The 21,142-nt window shown below is 35.9% G+C and overlaps 1 protein-coding gene across 5 annotated transcripts in view; it reads left to right on the top strand.

Annotated features, from left to right (window-relative positions):
- The window catches only part of NBEA (neurobeachin), a 768,499-nt gene that overhangs the window by 721,468 nt on the left and 25,889 nt on the right, over nucleotides 1-21,142 (top strand). For 3 of the 5 annotated variants that reach the window (XM_036747792.1, XM_036747793.1, XM_036747789.1), the window contains 2 exons: nucleotides 18,674-18,763; nucleotides 20,823-21,015. In XM_036747792.1, the coding sequence (XP_036603687.1) occupies nucleotides 18,674-18,763; nucleotides 20,823-21,015 (283 nt within the window). Of the gene's footprint in view, nucleotides 1-18,290; nucleotides 18,354-18,673; nucleotides 18,764-20,822; nucleotides 21,016-21,142 lie in introns of all 5 variants that reach the window. The other 2 variants (XM_036747790.1, XM_036747791.1) reach the window with 1 other exon arrangement.

Here is a 21,142-nt window from a genome sequence, read left to right on the forward strand (position 1 = left end):
CAAAAACGTTTTAATAAAATGGTAAAATTCCTTGACGGATGTTTTATTTTTCAGTACACTCTCATCACAAAATGTTTACAGTTTGTAAAATGGAACTATATACACATATTATACACATATGTATTTTTAGGGAAATTATTAACGTAAAACATCGAAATCACTACAACAGTACAGAAAAGGGTTTTTTAATGGTTGAAAAGTGTGAAGATGCACCAGCTGCTGGATAGTGCTGCTGCAGCAGCACTGGGCTCCCCGTTTCCCAGTGCCAGAGCCAGCCGCCATCTGCTGTGTGCAAAATGCTGATATACCGCAAGGCTCAGGAGTGTTTTCTTAATCTTAAGGCTGGAAAAATTGTCGATTTTGGAAATTAATCCCTACTAAAGGAAAATTTACATCTATATAGGTTATTTCCTATATTTTTTTCTTTTAAAATCAATTTACTTTGAATAGCTGAGAACCGAGAAAAGTAAGAAAAACCTTATAAGTATTAGACCCTTAAGCTAAATATTCAGAGAACACATTGTAAGTGCGTAATTAGGAGCAATATTATACAAAATTACATTCATAAAGAAATAGAATTATTTCCTGAAGCAAAAATGAGAAGCCAAGTACTGAACAACTAAAAATTAGGAAATTGCATTGTTTACCAGCATACCTGACTTAGTGTCTCAGTTGTACACAGAGCTGTAGCCAGATTTTCAGAGACAAAAGCTTTTAAGTTACACACAGAAAAGTGTAGGTTGTGCTTGTTCTATACTTGAATATTCATTCTATTTGTGGTCTTATGTATGACATTTAGCAAACAAAAAAGATAGAAAATGTTATGTTTCTATTCTAACACTAAGATCAAAGTATTCTTTGATTTAAAGTAGCTATGTTTTTGTTTATGATCTAGTCTCCCCCTCCCCCCCAAAAAATGTCCATAATCACCAAAGAGAAAGAGAGTTACAGATTATATAGAAAAAGAACGGGCTTTCTCTGAACAGTATAGTAATACAATATTTAATTAGTACATTTCTGGTATCTTCATCTCTTAACTGTGATTTCATAGGCATGTAGGGAGCTCCCAGTGAGCAAACTCCCTCCATTAATGAAGATCAGTAACTATTCTGAAACTTACAGTCTAAGATATAACTAAGAGGTTAAGAGATTTGTCCAGGATAACATTACTAATACAGATAGTTCTCACTTTATATAAATTCATATCACAAAAATTCAACTTTACCTAAAAAATTCTGAAAGAAATCTGCATTCCAAAAAAAAATCAATGTTAACACCACTGTAATATACAGTACTGTGCTTGCTCTCTCTCCCTCTCTCTGCTCCCTAAGCCTCCCACTCCCCAACAAAAATAAAACAAACAAAAAAAGTGAACTAAAAACCCTCCAAGTGAAAGCAGAAGGAAGGACAGACTCATGGCTGCTGCCTATCAGGGATGTAGCTTGAGATCTCTGGAGCCAAGAGAGAAGACTTGAGAAGACCATCCACCCAACCTCTAAGTCTGGCCTGGCATGACTGTCTTCTGATGTGCCCCGTCATTGCTTGGGTACTATATGCTGTCTCCTATTGCATATAGCCAATTCTCTCCTGCCTGTGTGCATATATTGGCCCCATCCTTATGTGTTCCTCCTTCTGCTTTCCCTTCTCTGTCCCCCACACACCCTTGAACTGTGTGCCAGCCCCATCCCTGTGTAAGCCCCTAGTCCCTCTCTTGCCTCTCTCTTTCCCTTCCTCATCACTGGGCAAATTCACATTGGAGACAAATTACTTTATGTGGAGTTTTACAGGCAATACATTATTCCCCATGATACCCTCTTCTATATTGTGATATCTATGGGATCTACAAAATTTGCAGATCGTTATTGTAGAAAAAAAATGCTGATTTGTACAGAGATGGATAGTAGTTTCTTAAGAGCCCCACACACCACTCACCTTGGGCAATTACCATAGCCTCACTGGATTTATTTCCTCAAGTGTAAAATGAAGTTGGAGTAGTTGAACTCAAAAATCTTGTCCGGATCAAAATCTGTGTACCTATGATCTGAGCTATATGATACCTAATAAAGAACTAATCAAATTAGTCCTTTTAGATCAGTAGACTGTTGTCATAAGTGGAAGTTTCCAGTCAAAATACTTGTTTATCATATAGACAGCCAAGACATTCTACTAACTATTGTTTGGTGACTGTTCCAGGTGACTTAATAGGATGACTGGCTCTGTATATTGATTATGGTAGACATAGTAGCCCATGCTTCATATAGCCATATTCTGATATGTTTCTACCTGCCCCTTTATACTCCCATGTGCAAACACGGACATCAGATTATTCAGAATGGCATTATAAGTATCCTAGAAAACCCTGGAAGAAATTAAGTAAAATTCTCTAAATCACTCGCAGTACTATTCTATTATTAAGAGAATTCCCTTTATCTTAGTTCAAGAGTATCAGGTACCTACAAGGCATACTTAGAATGTGCCCACATACTTCTTTTCCCCCAAGTAAGCCAATATAGGTCCTGGGATGTTCTCACAGAGATGTTCACCTTGACCCTAAATTACAATGTCAAGTCAAATTGCTTAAAAAAGAAATATTATCTCCTAAGACCACTAGAGGACCACTGTAGCTCTAACTTAGTGAATAGGCCCTACTGGCTTAATGTGCCTCTCAAGCACCTTATTTCCACAAAGTAATTTTGCATTTAGTACAGTAAGACTTTTAAGACCATAAAGGTTGCATTGTTTGAGCAGAGAGATATAACATAATCCTGCTTCTACGAGTTTTCTTTGTGAACTTTGGCAACTCACTTAATTTCTCCACATCAACTGTTCCTACTATAAAGCTGAAATAATAAATAACATGTGTTTCCCTTCCAAAAATCACTTAGAGACTCTTTTCCTAAATACCATATCAAGAACAAATGCAGTAGAACAAAGTGCGTTTTTAATTTGGTGTCTAATTAGATCCTCCTAGTATATGAATTATTTCCAGGAGTAATAGGAACTCTGGACAGTACGTTAACTTTTTCAGGAGGCTCCTGTTTCTTGAAATATGCATTGATATACCAGCAAGTTAATTGATCTCTCAGAACGCCAAAACAAGATTAGAACTTTTAAGATACTTGTCTGAGTTTGCTAACTTCCTTTTAAAAGAATAAATTAATTTTTCCCTCATATTTTAATCATTCATAGTACCTTTTTAAATTAACCTTACATTTCTGTTTTAAGGTTACCACAATCACTATTAATGTTTTAGCAAATAGTCTACCCTATTCCCAGTAGATCTTATAATTTTATGGTTTTGAACTGTAGTCACCTTAAAGGAGACAGCAGGTTTGGGGGTTAGGTCTAAAATGACTATATTTCTAATTTGTGTGTATTATATCTATGTAATTGGTTTCTTTTGTTAAAACACACACACACAATTCTGAGCTTTGAAATAAATGCTAAAACTTGAGGAGCAGCCTAAGGTTATTGATTCATTCTTCTTTGACAGGTGAAATCATGGTAACAGCACTAACCACAGCAATTATGGCATTAAAATGTCAAGAAATTAGAGGTCAGAAGAACAGATAATTTTCTTTCCTGTGTCAGATTAAAAATTGACACTTTGACAGCATAGGATCTCTGGCTGAGAAAATTATGACAGCTTAACTCATCTTGTACTTGTAAAGCAGTAATTGATAATGAACTTTATCATGACAGCCTTCTCCTGTGGAGAAACATGACAGAACAGTCCTGGTACAAAGCCCGTGTCTCTCTCCTCAATATGTAAACACCAAATATAGTGGATATTTGATGATATTTCAGATTGTCTTAGCTCTTGATTTACATCATAATCGAGACACTTTTTTCATGGATGAGCTCAACTGGTTTAAGTAGAGTTTAGAATGTTAATGCTTAAAAATCATTGAGAAAATTACATTTTGTCCATCTTATTCATTATACTCCATTCTTTGCTTCACATGTTAAGGTGTACTCTTGCCCGTATACCTAATTAGTGGCAAGGTTGGAACAAGAACGCCTAAGGCCTCCTTACCCCTAGGCCAGTATTTTTTTTCCTATTACACTTTCTTTAAAAAATTAGAATAGAGTACTTTTACACATTTGGGTTTTAATACTTTAAGGAACTGGGATGACATCAGCATGGGGACTCCATGCAGGTTGCCCCTCCTCTGCCTTTTGAAAGATGATGTAGTTTAAAAAGTAAGTATCCTACATCTAATAGGATGAACTTTGCTAAAGGTAGCCAGGTTGTACCAGGATTCATATTATCTCATAGTCCAGATAACATGTTTGTGTCCAGAAGCATAACTAAAATGATCTTTAAATGACTACAAAATTATCTTTGTTTTCAAGACAACCAGTCAAAAACATTAATCCATTAAAAATAACCACACTGGTTGTTTGGTCATGTAGCTGAAGCATTCGTTTGATTGACTTTAAAAAAAATTTTTTTTTCAAGAGTTTTTGTAGCACTCTATAAAATCAGCTTAACTAAGTCATTTCTGTTCCTACTTGCCCATTTTGTCAAAACTCCCACTATGCCTAGGTTGGAGGTTTGTTCTGAATAGTCATTTTATCAGAACGCTTAAGCAAACCTACAATCCATATAGCTAAAATGAAATATTAATAAAAAGACATTCACAATGAGTTCTTGTTCCTAAAAGTTAATTCAGCAGTATAGTTTTGCTAGCAGCCCTAAATGGTTGATGAAAAAATTCTGATTTAGGGCTGTTTTTTAAACTCACAATTCAATATTGATCATATTTAAGTTATATAAAGTCATTAAAATGTGGTCTTTTATTCTACTTTTCTGTTACTGATTTTCTGGGTTTTACTTTTCTAGACTATATTTTCTTCTTTTATCTCTTTCTTTGATCTGACAAGAATAACAAAGCATCCCTTTGGATCTGTTATAGTGAAAATATGCCCACAGGACACAGAATAGATCACATCAGTTTTCACTTTATTTTCTTACTGAAATATTCCTTGCTACTACAGAGAACTGACATGATATGGCTGTCAAAAACCAACAAGACAGATAAGTCTTTTGGACAGGATCTGAAATCCTGGCCTTCCCTGATAGTTGAAGCCATAAAATTTATGAAGAAAAAATTAATACATTTTACCATGCTGCTAATGGTTTTCATGGTGACTTCTGATGCTAGCCTCTATAAGCATTTGTTTGAATTACCTACCCTAGCTTTCTTATTTTTCCCCCCTTGCTTAGTGGTGGTGGGTTTTTTCCCCCTTTTCTGATTTCTTTGATCCGACAAGGGATTTCAAAACCACACCTCTAGATCTGTTTGCATACCCAGAGTACTTCCTGTTTACAAATTGAATGGGGCCTAATTGTCTCCATATATGGGATGGGTGGGAAGTAATTATATGAAGATATTATAACTACTGACAAAATAGTTGATAAAGATTTCTGAAAGTCTTGAATTTGTTTCTGTAATAATTGGGGATTTTCCTGAAATAAAAGCCCTAACAAATTCAAAAGCAAAAATCATAGTGGAAACGAAAAAAATCACAAAGATCAAGTTCTGGGATCAAATTTAGATTCTCTTCGATTTCATAAGAATTATTTTTTGAAAAAGAATATGACCCTTGACATTGGACTGGAAAAGACCTTAGAGATTTTGTAGTCCTACATATTTCTTATTAGTTGCAGTAAAACTTATGGGATCAAAATGTCATCCTTCAATTTGAGAACAAAATTAGTACCAAGTAAATGATGGCATCAAATTTATTTTGATTAGTGAATAAGTCTATAGTTGATTCAGTTTAGTTATCTTTTACCCTAGTAATTAGAATAGTTCTTTGCAAATTCAAACCCATCGACTGTCTGCCTTTCAGTAGAAAAGCATAAATAATGCAGATATTCCAAGAATAATGCATGCCGTTTATATGAGATGTGCTTTTCTTCATCCTCATGCTATTTTTATTGTGCGGTGTTGAGAAGTGCTAATTATTGATTTTCAGAAATTAACAGCAAACACTTTAACATGCATTTAAAGTCATATTTTACTCAAGGGAAGAGGGGGTGAAAATTACAGCCTGCTGATTGTAACAGAAATAGCTGGAAGGGATTTCCTTTTCTTCTATTAACAGAGATTTCAGTTATATTACACAGTTGTTACCTCAGCATAAATTAACAATTATTCAAAACACGTTGTGTTGCCTCAGTGTGTTGAAGTAGATATTACTCAATCTAACTACCTAGCCATTTCAGTTAGAGATGTTCAAAGCTTGTTTTTTAAAGGTTTTAAACATATTGATAATGTGCCTACTTAAAGCCATTTGAAGTCTTTACAGTATATCTAAATTATGGTTTTCCATTTATGTCAAGAATAGAGAGGAACATTTTAAAGCATGTCCTGCTGCCTATAACCAAGTCTAATTATTTCCTTAAAATGGAAATTCAATTAAATATAAGTACATAATTTTGGTTTGGAATAATTATACCACCTGCCTAAGAAGTGAATCTTTGTTTCTAAACCATAACACATATGTTTATGTACGTTAAGCTCAGCTATTTTTATGGGATTTTTTACCTTTTAGTGAATAGGTCTTCCATGTTAAAATTTGTATATAAGGAAGAAATGTTATGTTTTCTCCATTGTTATACATAATTCATATCTGCAACAGTCTCAGCTATACAAACCCTGAGGCAACTTGAACCTGAATTGGCACACCAGGAAGAATTTATGACATTAAGCTGCACGAGGGCAAGGATAGTATGTTATCCAAACATTGTATCTCTCCAGCACCTAATACAGTGCTGGACACATAGCTGGTACTTTAAAAAACAAGGTATTAAGTGAAGAATGAGCAGAACTATTCTGCCCATGTGCTACTCACCCTTCCTGGCCTAACGGGTAAATTCTGAGCTTCTGCTTTCAGGTCTTAGTGTGAGTCACCACATTTATGCTTCAGTTCTTTTCTTGAAGACAAATATGAATGAAGAGATGTGATGCCCTTCCTCACTGGCTCAGATAAATTCTGTTTCATCACCCAGACAAACTAGAAGTTTTATAGGGCTGGGCTTAGAGTCAGAAAGACTCCTCTTCCAGAGTTCAAATCTAGCCTCAGACACTTACTAGCTGTATGACCCTTGGACAAGTCAGTTAACCTTCTTTGCTCAGTCAACCTTCTTTGCCTCAGTTTCCTCATCTGTAAAATGGTATGGAGAAGGAAATGTCAAACCACCCTACTATCTTTACCAAGAAAACATTAAATGGGGTCGTGAAGACTTGGACACTACTGAAAAACTACTCAACAACAACACATTTAGCCTTCAGACACAGGCAGCAATTTATCAACAGTCTTCACATAGAACAGTGAATCAGTGTATACGCCTTCTTACCCCCAGTCACATTCTTCAGATTAAACAACCGTAATTGATGTATACCACTAAGTACAGTCACTGGCATAAAAATGCATTTCAGTTTCTTGGCTTTTCTTTTTAAGTGCTATAAAAGAGGGGTGGGGAATTATTCTTGAAGAGTGAAAGAAATACATAGCATCTCCACTTCCAAAGAGAAGTCATTTTGCCCAGAAAGTCAATTGTATTATGTCATTATAATTTAACAATGAGGGGATAAAAATCATTTTGGCGTTAAAAAAAATCTCCTCTTTACTTTAATTAGAGCTATGGTAATAAATTAGTAAAGAACTACAACAGCACTGGAATGATACAGACTGAGATCAAAACCAAATGCTATGATTTCATTGATAAGGGCACTCAGAGGCTTAGGTCACAGAAGCGCTATTTGTCTGTCCAAGGCAGAACTTGAACCCGTATCTTCCTAACTTGAAGTCCAGCTCTCTGTTCACACACCATGCTTCCTCTCCAGGTTTTTCTAATTCCTTTATTCAGTCATACAATATCCTAAAAAATGAGGCAAAACAATAGTTTATTTTTTTCAATTATGTGCATTTTGCCTAGATCTTCAGCTTCTCTCTTCTAATACATAGACTTAGACTTCCTGTGTTTCATTTTAAAGAGAAAGAGATTCTCATTCTGTTGTTTTGCTATTTCTTCTACAGAGGCTCTAAATATAGTAGAATATAAGATCAAATTTTAATTTTTATATAGTTTAAAAGTGAGAAATAATAAAATATGGATATTATTTTCTGATTTACTTTGCTTTTATTTTTCTGACATTAAAAAATAATGCCATGTATGATTCTTGCATTATTATAACAATAAACCAGAAACCAAAGTGTTCACTTAAAATACTTTCTATCATGAAGTACTCTTCCTATTATTATTTCATACTTTTCAAAATCTAGCAGTGTTTTGCTTCTGTGTTTTTCTTTTTATTGAGTATTGTCTTAAAGGTATGGCAAATTACAGTGTAAACTCTATGTCCTTTTTGCCTGGAGAGGTTGAAGTATTTTCTGGAGAATTGAATTACCTGTTTCAATCCACATAAGAAAGAAAAAAAAATACTGTTTTCTACTGCGAAGCATTATAATAAAGATATTCAGGTGTTTCTGTGTTTTATCTTAGAGTTTTATTTAGCAACGTACTACTCAAAAACTTAATTGAAAAGTGAAATATTTTCTTTGCATGCCAGTAGAAAACCACTATAGTCTTTCTTTACTGGTTTTTTCAATGAATTGATCGATTATTTTCTTGCTCTGTCAACACAATATATTCTTCTACATTGAAAGAAGTAACCTGTTTTACTTTTTAAACCATATGTGCAGATTTTTCTCAGCCAAATTTATTTTTTATTAATTTTGTTTATAAGCAAAAATCCACCTTCTCTCCCAACACCCCCTCCAATGAAAATGAAAGAAAAACAAAACCATATTATAAACATGTATAGTCAAACAAAGCATTTCCTCATTGGCCATGTCCAAAAAAAATACATCTCATTCTGCACTAAGCCTTTCATCTCTCTGTGAAGAGGTGGGTAGCATGTTGAAACTAAATTCAAATACTCTTATGGCTCAAGTATGAGAAAGAAGGAATTAAAACTACCACTTGGTGGCCAGAATTATTATATTAAGCTTTGGATTTTATTCAGCCTTCTCTCGCCAAGCATTCTCTGATTGATAACTTAGCTGGAAAGTAATGTTTTGGAGAAAAGCATGGGCAAATAGGAGATTAGCATCTAGTTGTAAGGTTGTCATGGAAGAGTATCTCTGGGTTCAGTTTCAAGGGAAGACTAAAGAGTCATTTGGGAGGTTGGCAGAAGACAACTTTCCTGTCTTCCCTGCATGAAAGGAATGTGTTAATAGTGCCCCACCAGACACAAAGGGGAGAAATAAACATAGTGTTAGGCACTCATATAGCTGCTTTTTAAAAGATGCTCTAAAATGAGACCTAATTTTTCTCTGCATTTTTTTTCCAGAAGCAAAACCTATCTAGGTGTAGGGTCAATCTGTGTCAATTTGTTTTTTATATAAGAATGAAGAACTGAAGGTGTGATTTCATTGATATGGGGAATTCATGAATGAGAAAACCCCTTGGCATCTTCTCTGCAACTTGCAGTCTTAGAGAGTTAACTAGAGCACTCAGAGGCCTAAATGACATGGCCAGAGTCACACAGGAAGTATATGTCTATCCAAGGCAGGACTTGAACCCATATCTTCCTAACTTCAAAGCCAGCTCTCTATTCAACATATCATGCTTCCTCTCCAGGTTTTTTCTAATTCCTATATTTAGTCATACCAACGGGTATGTGCACATATCACTTCCTTCAGGGAGAATATGTATCTTTTTGAGGATAAACGCCTGCTAGAGGAAATTCAGCGTCCTTACTCCATGATTAAATGCTAGATTGTAGAGAATCAAGTATAAATGCTAAAGAAATTTTAAAAGGTAAAATTATTGTTGGGTATAATTTTTCTGGAACAGCTTAGTGTGGAGGAGCTGCATCTTAAGCTGAGCCTTGAAAGTATGGTACTGATGAAACTGGGAGTGAGGAGGACAAGCAGAGGGAACTTTATGGGCAAAGATACAGGCAGCATGAGCTTGATTCATGTGGTGATTGGGCGTGAAAATGACCCGACTGAGGTAGAAGAGGTAAATTAGGGGGAAGTACAGAAAAGTCCTAATTAGGTAATTATGTCAGGAAATGGGGAAAAAGTAATGCTGTAATCTTGTTTTGTAACTCTGTATTTTGGTCAGGAGGAAGGCATTGGAGGCATTAGTGAACGGGGAAAGAGGAGAAAGGAAGATACAAGAGAGAGAAGGAGAGAGCTGCCTTTATAAAGCGCTTTACATGAATTATTTAATTTGAGCCTCACAAAAGCCCAGTAAGACCAATACTGCTGCTCTTGTTAGTGTTGTCGTTGTTCTTGTAATTATTGTTAAATATATGAGGAAATCGAGGCCAAAGAGGCGAAGGGCCTTTGCGAAGCCGGGGTTGGAGCTCTTTGTCGTTGTTTTCAGCGGTATTCAGTTCTTTGTGACTCTTTTGGGGGGTTTTCTTGGTAAAGATACTGCAGTGGTCTTGCCATTTCCTTCTCTATCTCATTTTACAAATGAAGAAACTGAGGCAAACAGGGTTAAGTAACTTGCCTGGGGTCACACAACTAATGAGGGCCTGAGGGCAGATCTGAACTCAGGTCTTCCTGATTCCAGCCCTGTGGTGCTCTATCCATTACACCACCTAGCTGTTCTAATGGAACTTTTAAGTGACTGTAATTGTCAGAACTCAGGTTACCTAACTCCGGAGTCCAGAGCTCTCACCATGCTATCTGGGGAAGAATATCACTGATAGAAATGTTTTGGGTTTTTTTCTTTTAATATTCATATGCTCATCATTTTTAAGTCTGAAGGAGATCTTAGAGATCATCTAGTTCTTCTTCCTTATTTTAAAGATGAAAAATTTGTTTGTTTTAAAACTTCTCCAAGAAGAAAAATTTTTATCTTTGAAATTTTCCTTTAATTTAGTGACCTATATGTACCTGTAGTGGGGTTGTATAGTTAGCAGCCTGCTCTATTCATCTGTCCCTTCTCTACTAAAGATTCATTTCCTAGGTGGGTTTCCCAGTACAAATTTTCTTTCTCTCCTCTGGGAAGTTGTAACAAAACAATCTGTAATTCTTTCTCTTTTAAAAAAAAAAAACAAAAAAAAAAAAAAAAACAAAAACTTAAAGCTCCAGACAGAGGCAGCACTTTGACATGACACTTCAGGTCTAAATCTCTCCCCCACCTCTCCTGGCATGCTTCAACCTCAATCATCTCTTCCTCACTGTAGTCCCAGTAAGTACACTCAGGCAAGCAAATGTCTGTTGTTAACTGTATAAAGACAAAGTAAATGTCTAAAACAAAGAAAAATAAATATACTTTTAAAAAAATGTATCTTTCCCTGTGCCAGGGGGAAAGACTTTAGACTTCCATAAAGGATACCAAGAAAAGAAAGGAAATAACAAATAACCAAGAATTACCACCTTAGAGTATGTAGTGGGACAGTGGAGGGTAGAGAGAGGTTCGGTAATCACGAATGTGTCCCAGTCTGTCCAAAAGCTCCTCATATCCTTTCTGCTCACACAGCCTCATTCCCAAAGACCTGGTAATTACTTTTCATGGTGGCTGCTTCTGCCTGTACTTCCACTCTTCCAGTTCCACACAGTTTTTTGGGATCCTCCTCATTTCCAGTTCTGTGCATAGTCTGTACATGTTATTGAGAACTGGGTTCATCCACTGAACTCATTCAAACTGTTGTCCTTTCCAACTGTTCCACTGCCCCTATCATTTTAACACTACCTGGAAATGTGGCCTTTCATCACCTGGACACTGGCATTACTCCCTTTCTGCTTCAAAAGATTCAATTAGGGTTCATAAAGGTAACAGTGGGCATGGCCACATTTTTTAATGTTAATTTAACACTTTATTATGGGTCCCTTGCTTTCTGTGGTTGCATCCTAAGCTTTCAGAGACCAATTCTCTTTTAGATTATGTTATAGCTAGAAAAAGAAATAAGACTCTAATACATTAAAAATATACTTGTGAAAGTGATTCATTTTAATTTATATTTTAAAATGTTCTTTTATATTTGTATTTTTGGAACACCTTGAATATAAATTTTAACAAACAGCATATTAGAACACATCTCAACTCTGTGGGCTCATAGTAGTTGACATCCTGTTGGGCTTCTCCTGCCATTCCATGGTACATGCATGCAAATAGGCACATACAAATGATACACAGGAGAAGAAAAGATTTGTACCTCAACTTATCAAAAGTAATGAAGATCGTGTTGTTATCTACCAACTATAGGCAAAAATTTTAAAAGCAAAATCTGGTATCACTAGTACACAAAAATAATGTTTTCAAGTTTTATATCTTTGAAAGAGTTGCCACATCTATCCTAGTAAGCCCAATGTTTGGGGGCTATCAGTTGTGTTTGTTGGGTAAAATTGGAATATTAGGAATTAGTATTCTTTTCATGTAAAACCCAACCCAACAGGATGCTCAACTCAGCTGCCTTAGGAGGTCAAACCTTCTGTACTGATCGGTAATGGGATTGGCCCCATGTGTGCCTGCAAGATGGGCCCAGAGAGCAACATGAGGAAACCCAGTCTCAAAAAAAAAAAATTACCCTAAATTATATAAAAAGATGTCCAGAAAGAGATTTTGTCTAACTTTTCAGAACAGATTTTGTACTTTAATACTTAAATGAAAGTTTGCTGTTATTTGTTTAGACACCTTCATGAAGTATGCAGATTGTTATTCCTTTATACATGATACATTAATTTCTTGTCCATGTCCTTCCATAACTCCCTTTGGAAAACAAGTTCTCAGCATTTTTTTGTCTTGGACTGCTGTGGCACTCTGTTAAAGCCTATTAACTCCTCAATATAATGTTTTTAGGTGTATAAAATACAATGTGTGGAATTACAATGGAAACCAAGAATGTTGAAATACAGGTGTGTGTGTGTGTGTGTGTGTGTGTGTGTGTGTGTGTGTGTGTATGCACATGTGTAGATTATTAGTTATTAGATCCTAGGCTAAGAACCCTTGCTTTGGAGGATCTACACAGCATGTGAGAAGCTTTCTTTTGGTCTTTTAGGATTTTATGCATTAATAAAATACCTTATTTAGAAGGGACCCTAAACCCCTAAACCCTGTACCTGAATAAGAGTCCCCTCTACAATATTGAAGACAATGGTCATCCAGCTGCACTTAAAAACCACCATTAAGGATAATGCCTTTGCCTCTTACCAGTCCATTCCATGTTTAAACATCTCTCGTCAGAAAGTTTGCCCATCTGTCAATCCCGAGTCTTTCTCTTTCGCAGCTTCCATCCTTGGCTCCTAACTCTTCTCTTTGGGGTCAAGCAGAACAAGCCTTATCATTCTTTCACCCTTTTCAGATACTTCAAATTAACTATTATGGCCCTTCTAAGTCTTCTGTTTTCCAGCTAATAAGGTACAAGTCGAGTTTATTGTTGGGTAGTAATATGATCTGCTTTATATTTTAGGATAATCACTTTAGCATCTTTGTCTGTCAGCTAGCATCTATGAAGCACCTTCTCTGTGTCAGGCACTGTGCTAAGTGCTGGGGCTACAAAAAGAGGCAAAAGATAGTCCCTGCCCTCAGGAAGCTTAAAATCTAATGGAGGAGATAATAGAGATAGATAGTTGTTGTTCAGTCAAGTCCAACTCTTTGTGACCCTATTTGGGATTTTCTTGGCAAATATGCTAGAGTGGTTTGTCATTTACTTCTCTAGCTCATTTTACAGATGAAAAACTGAGGCAAACAGTTAAGTGACTTGCCCTGGTCACCCAGCTAATAAGAGTCTGAGGCCTGATTTGAACTTAGGAAGATTTCTGACTCCAGGCTGAGTGCTGTATTCAGGCTGCACCACCTAGGTGCCCCTTTGGGAGATGAGTTATAAGCTATTTTCAGCATGTTAATTTTGTCAGTTGTCAGTGGGACATCTATATGTCCTATAACCAAGAGACTGGAAAGGGGAAAGGTTAATGTAGAAAAATGCATACCTGAGGACAGAAAGAACAAGGTGAAGCCATGGTCACCTTCACTTCAAAACTCAACAGGCCTATGATTTTATCAGTGTGGGTCCTTTGCCCATCATAGATTGCAATTCTTCTATGACTTACTAAGAAGTTTTCATGAGTTATGATTAAAAATATAGCTTATTACTCTTTGGTCAATCTGGTGATGAGTCGTTCTCAGCTTACCTAAGCTAGTCCTTGGACAATAGATATGTGGTCTTTCAAGCCCAACCTTGAAGTCTTTCCAGGTTGGTAGGATCTGTCAGTGCTTTGTGAGCTAGCCTTTTGTGAAGCCAATAACATGTTCACGGCAAATTTCTCCCACTTGTTTTATCAGTTAGTTGCTTTTGATAGCAAATGCCTTATTATTTTTTCAGTCTTTTGACAATATTCAAATATTTCTTATCTCATAGTCATTGATTTCCATTTTCTACCTTCTAAATTTAGCCAGCATCATTCTGGGCCCACTGACTCAGAGTCATGCTGCTCTATCTCTCCCTACCCACCCACCCAGAAATCCTCCTGAGGTTTGGAATATGTTTTCTCTGTACAATTCAAGCTCCTATTCCTGGTGTGTTCTGCTCACTATTGGATGTCAGTGACTGACTAGCACCCCAGTTCCATTTAGCCAATTAACATCGATTAGCTTTTACAGAGAGATTTTTACTTCATAGATAGAGCAAGAACAGAAGTAACATTTCCCCATAAAGACTTTGGGTCACATCCTCCCCTATACCACCTTGGTCTCTAGGGAAGGACAGAACTGAGGCCCATATTCACTGGGCCACATCTCAGCCTTGGAGGGAGAGGGCCTCTCCCTTTACAGAAAGAGTCAAACCAAGAGCAGAGGTCCAATCAAGAGAAAGAAACCAAGGCCAACAAAAGCCTTTTGAAGGTGGCCCCCCAGTTCTACTTATGCAGCTACAGTGAATCAAAGAGGCTGTTGTTCACCATCTGGTTATTACAGCTACAAAATGTCTACACATGCTCCACAGTATCTCCAAGGCCTTTCCATTCCACATAATCATACCTCTCCTGAAGCAGGGTACCTGGCCTCTTCCACAGCCAAACACGCTGATGTATACTGTATGGAACCATCAAGATTGAGCTGAGTGACCAGTCCCCTATTATATATAAGATGCTCATTCTTCCAGTTTTTTCCTCAAGAGTTTTAATTTCATTTTTATGTCGTACTTTTTTTTCCAGTCATACTTGGCCAAACCATCCTTTTCTCTAGGTCTTTACTTGTATTTGTTGTAAAGTTACATTCTTTCGGAGGGTTTACCTCTTGGGCATCTGTGTTTGTATTTTTCTTGTTTTCTTCTATTTACTCACTTCTTCTGCCTCAGTTTCTAGATTAGGATTTTGTCCTAAGGCCAACCTCCATCCCCTCCCAAGCTCTTGGATAAAGTCTTGTCCCCTCAGTAGTTTGGATGCTGCCCCTAGATTTCAGGATGGGGGGCTGAGATTAGACCCTGCCCTGTTCCAGTAATCCCTGCTTTCTATCTCCACATTTTATGATCCACCAAAGATGCTGGGTATTTATCTGTCTTTTTTTCCTTGCCTCTATTTCCTGATGTAGTTCTAACATTTTTTTTTCTTGCTATGGCCCTGAGTGCTCCCAGCATGCATTGCTCAGTCCTTTTTCCTGGCACAGTGATTTGTGGGTGCTGAATCTGTCCTTAATGCTGTTCTTACAGACCAGGACTCTCTTCAGTCTTCTTGATCACTGATCTTTCTGTCACCTTTTCAGGTATTTGCTAGTGTCGGTGTTACAGAGTTGGGCTCTTTATCCTTTTACTTTGCCAATTTAATTGAAAATGCATAAGTATTTATTGAATTGTTTAATGAATGAATGAGGTCATTTCCATCCATCTTAAGATGCTAAATATATTAATTTTTCTAGAGTAGTAAAATTGTTACTTGAGAAAACATCAAATTATTGCTATTCTACATATGTGTCTCTCATCTAACAATTGTATTTTAATAACTAGAATGTTTTGGATTAATAAGAGAGGAACAAAGCAGTTGATGCCTTCAGGGAGAGTTCATATCCAGCCTCTCAGACGCTCACTAGCTGTATGACCTTGGGCAGATCACTTACCCTCTGTTTCCTTTAGTTTCCTCAGCTATAAAATGGGGATGATAATAATAGCACCTGTCTCCCAGGGCTCCTGTGAGGATCAAAGGAGACAGCATTGTGAGGTGATACCACATGCCTGGCCCTTAGAAACTACATGAATTCTAGCCATTGTTATTATTAATAATGTTAATAAGGATGATGCTTCAGAGAAAAATATCATTGAAGCATTTAAAATATTACACGCCTAATGCTTTCAAATATATTCATTTTACCATGTGCCTATGACATAATTAGGTTGCTTGAAAGTACATACAAGGAAGGACTGCTTGAGGGGTTTTGGTAAATGTTATCTGCTAATAGTGATGACATCATTTATTGTCAAAGGAGATCCAAACAGTAGTTATGTTATATATCCTGTTTTAAGTCATTCTATTAATATACACTTTGAGGTCTTGTGGGTGTTAACTTTTCTTTTGTGTGGAGGAAATAAACTGTTCCTGAGTCATACTGTATATCGAGTATTCTGCCCTTGTGGGAGATCCTAGACATGAGCTAAACCTCACCTATATGTAATTATCCCAGGGGCACAAGGTTCAAAGTTATAATGAGCCCAAGAAGATGATCAAAGGAGGTTGACCTTATTAGAAGCCAGGTGGCTCACCACATTGAACCTGGTCACTGCATAAATGGATCCGTGATATCATGCAGTCATGTCAAAAGAGAGGGTGAAAGCCCTAGAGCCACAAGCACAGGAAGAGCTGTTAAGAGTTAGATGGAGAAAAAATGACACAGTGCTTGCCCTCAAGTTCATACTTCCATAGCAAATACTAGTATAATTTTAATTCTTCCTTTTCATGAACAAAATTAAAGCCCAGTTGAGTTAGAAAAATGTGAAATATGCTTGGTGTTGCATATTCTTAATGAATATAAACATAGACTTCAATCAGTATTTATTATTAGAGAGCATTTTGCTACTACCAATAATTAAACTAGGTAATGAGGATTTCCTTTATAGTACATTCCTAACTATAAAATTACTATTTCCTTTCTTCCAAATAATCTTTAAATGTTTGTAATCCAAATAAACAGATATACTGTCTTCCCCCAACCCCTTTCATCATCATCAATCTTGCACTAGGAGGCAAAGTCAAATGATATTTATATAGATGGAATTTAGTTGAGTTAGACTTTGCTTATGAGTGGACACCATGCAAACAAATGTGTACATTAAAATTGGACAGCATTTAGAGATATAATAATTCATTTCAATGCCTATGCAAGGAAAAGAACTGAAGTTCCATTTATGCACCCATTAAAATATGGTGGCTAATGATGCGTTCATGTTTAATATTGCTAATAAATTTAACAATTCACATTTTTATTGATAAACATTTTCTTGAAATGTAGTCCAGGCAGACAAATTGTTAAATTTTAGCACTTTATAAATGAGAATTGCAGAAGCTGATACAATTAGTTAGTAGCAACACTATATTATAAGAGATCTCTACCAACTTACCTGACTTTTTAAAGCCCTAACCAGTGGTTTTCGTATTTCACTTTTATGAGCAACCAAATTGCACACAATTTTCAGGAGAAAATAAGTGTGGTAACACAATAATGATCATAATAAATACTAAGTTTCTGCTTGTTGACTTAAATTACATACTTAAATTTCAAGAAAAAATATTTCTCTGTGAGTCTAACTAATACACTGAAGTATTTAGCTCTTCAAATTTTAAAGTGTAGAAGAAATATCATTTAATAATCCTTTTGAAAATTGTCTCACCCACACAAGAACAGTAGAATATATTGTGAAGCCTGGAATCCACATTTTTATTTGAAGTTAAAGTCTAAAAATATTTTTGACTGGAGTAATAAAATATTGTTACTGTTTTTATCTATGTAGGCTTTTAAGAAATAGCCAGTCACTCAGGGTGCTTTACATAGTTCCCTTATCCCCACTTTTGGGGAGTTCAATCTGAAATTTGATTTAAAATCATACTGACCAATATTAGAGTAGCATTTTCAAATAGCGATCACAATTCTAACAGATGTACCACAGTAAGCTAAAATATCATGATATCTTTTTTAAAAAAATATGGGTTTCCCAAGTCAGATCATTGTTATCCTCCTTTGGTATTCTCAGACATGGTTGATGAGAAATGTGATTCTTTTGGATTTTATGTTATTTATCAGCTTTATTTTTCCGTTTCTTCCTATTAAGATTCCAGAGGCTTATTTTATTAGAGATCCTCATACTTTTCTTCTTACAAAGGATTTTATCAAGGTATATGTGTTACAGTTGGTGTTAAGAAATCTCCCCAGTCCTTAGCTGCATGTCATCACAGGTTAACATTCTCACATGCCCTTAGCTACTGGAAATAAGAATGGTTAGCTGGGTAACTGCAGCATGCTTGAAAAGAGAAGCAAAGCTTGTCGACAAAATACTAACACTTGGATAAGTCTGCGCCCTGGGAGAAGGGCACCACGTGAATCTTCTAGACTTTTTTCATGGCTGACTTGGGATATGCTTGCATTGTCAGATAGTGTGTTGACCTACCTCTTTGATGCATATTGATTATGACAATCACTCTTCTTTCCCTGCAGGCCATGGAGGCACAGATACAGAACTTTGGACAGACGCCATCTCAGTTGCTTATTGAGCCACATCCACCTCGGAGCTCTGCCATGCACCTGGTGAGACATCAGCCTGTAGGAAACTTTTTATTTCCTTTTTACCTGAATACCTTTTATAGGTCATATGAAATACCTGTTTAAGCAACACTTTAAAAAATGCTTTTTACTTCATTTATTTACCTGTATTTCTAGTTACATCTTGATTCTCCCGAGAGAGAGAAGTTGGATTTATATATACTTTATTGGATTGACCTTTTTTGCATTCACAGGGGTATTTTACCTTTGACTTAACTTCCATTTTCTACCTTACCTTCTTGTATATACCCACACTTATACTCACTGCATTTCAAGAAAAGAAATAAACATTAAAAAGTGATTTGTGATCATGTGTACATGATGAAAGTGAAGAATTAGTGGTCAAGTTATATGAACTTATTTCTATTATTCATGGAAAACAGTAGAGGCATTCTTCTGATTTTAGTCCTAAGCAGTAAAATTTATTCCCAAAAGCAAAATATTGATCTTTTTCATAAATAGTTTTGAGAAAAAGGTCCATTAGATACATACATTCATGTAGTGAAGCCTTTATTTTCAGTGCCCTTTCAAATTGAAATTTACTAAGAAACTTTAATATATTTAACAGTTATAATTTTCAGTGACTTATGTTAGCAGTGAACTAAAAAAACTTATGTTTACACAGTATCAGAATATCTGGCCATTTGTAGTCATCAAAGCAAAGAGAACCTTATTTGAAAAAAAAAAGGAACTTCAGATGACCATAACATGTAGGCTGTCCTCTATTCAATTATTTATTTGGTGATTAAGGCCATATATGCACCAAAGATGCATATTTAATCATACTCTTAATAACAGAATCAAGCATCTCGGGTTTTTTTTTTGCCTTCTCTTTCAATTTTCATCATACTTTGCAATGAAAAGGCAGGGGCACCAGGTCAGATGGGCAAAATTATTATAGCTGTATGATAAACCATTCATTGGATGAATTTTTCCTTTGCTGAGACAAACTTGATGAACTTTTAAACATTTTGCTGAAATTTTCCCTCAAATGAATCGTGTTTCACTCTTAACAAGCTCCTTCCAGATACACACCAGTTAATTCCTTCTCATAAAGTGTTTGAGTATTGTGTATTACTGAAGGACCTCAGAATACAGAGTATAAAATATTTTCAATGAATTGTTCAGGGAATCATCACCAACACTTCATTTTTTGAAAAAGTTTGGCAAAGGAGTTTTATTCCCAGGTTACTCTTCTCAGATTTAAAAAATGCTTATCCTGGAGAAATGCCCAGTCACAATCATTGATTTCCTGGGGGACATTATTAGAACCCAAATTGCTGTGGAATTGTTTAGCTAGGCTAGAACATTTAAACTTTCTGAGTTCATGTAATGGGGAATTATTAGCTAACACAAGTGATTACAAAGCACTGTACCATGAAAGTTTGTGAGCACCAAATAATGGTTATTTTGAATGCTATATTTTCCATATCTTTACACATAATGGTCACTCAACAATTATTTGTTGATTTTATTGGTATGCTTTAAAATATTAAATGTTCATCTTAACATATTTTACATATAGTACGTAACTATAAGCATCAGTTTAGAAATTGGCCATGTGACACCAAAATAACCAATTGTAAAGTTTTTTAAAACTAGGTAGTGAATGTTTGTTTGTTCGTTTGTTTTATGGGGGGATGGAGTCTATGCTATGCTAACAATTTATTAACTCATTTTTTTTCATCAGGACAACTTATTTTTAACCAAATCACTGAATTTACTAGTTGATTAGACATCAAAAAGGAGAAAGCCATAGCCTGGCTTTTCATTTGTTTTCCAGCCACATTTGAATTTTTACTGATTATTTTATTTTGTAACCTATGATATTGACTCTGTAGACCCTTATGATTCCTTCTGAAAATGGATCTGCAGGCTTTGTCCTTATGTCAAAGCTCTCCTCTTTCTGTCATATGTTGCTACTTCCAATTGTTCCATTTTGCTTGTACCCATACTCTATTTAACCTCATTTTTCCTGGACCTCCTCACTAACTGTGTTATCCTTTCTGTTTCCTTCTGCTTTCCTCTCCTTTCTATTCAACAGTGTTTCCTTCCACAGAGTCCACTCATGTTTAAAGATCAGATGCAACAGGATGTTATAATGGTGCTGAAATTTCCGTCAAATTCTCCAGTCACACATGTGGCAGCCAACACTCTTCCACACCTTACCATTCCTGCAGTGGTAACTGTGACTTGCAGCAGACTTTTTGCAGTGAATAGATGGCACAACACAGTAGGTATGTGCTCAACAGTATAAATAATTCATTAAATATTTCTTGAATAGCAATAACTGTTAATATAAAAATTCACTTCAAGTGAATTACCTAAAAGACCAGATTATCTGAAATCTCTCAAAGTGTTAGG

This window comes from Trichosurus vulpecula, chromosome 2 (assembly GCF_011100635.1).
Source record: "Trichosurus vulpecula isolate mTriVul1 chromosome 2, mTriVul1.pri, whole genome shotgun sequence".
NCBI lineage: Eukaryota > Metazoa > Chordata > Mammalia > Diprotodontia > Phalangeridae > Trichosurus > Trichosurus vulpecula.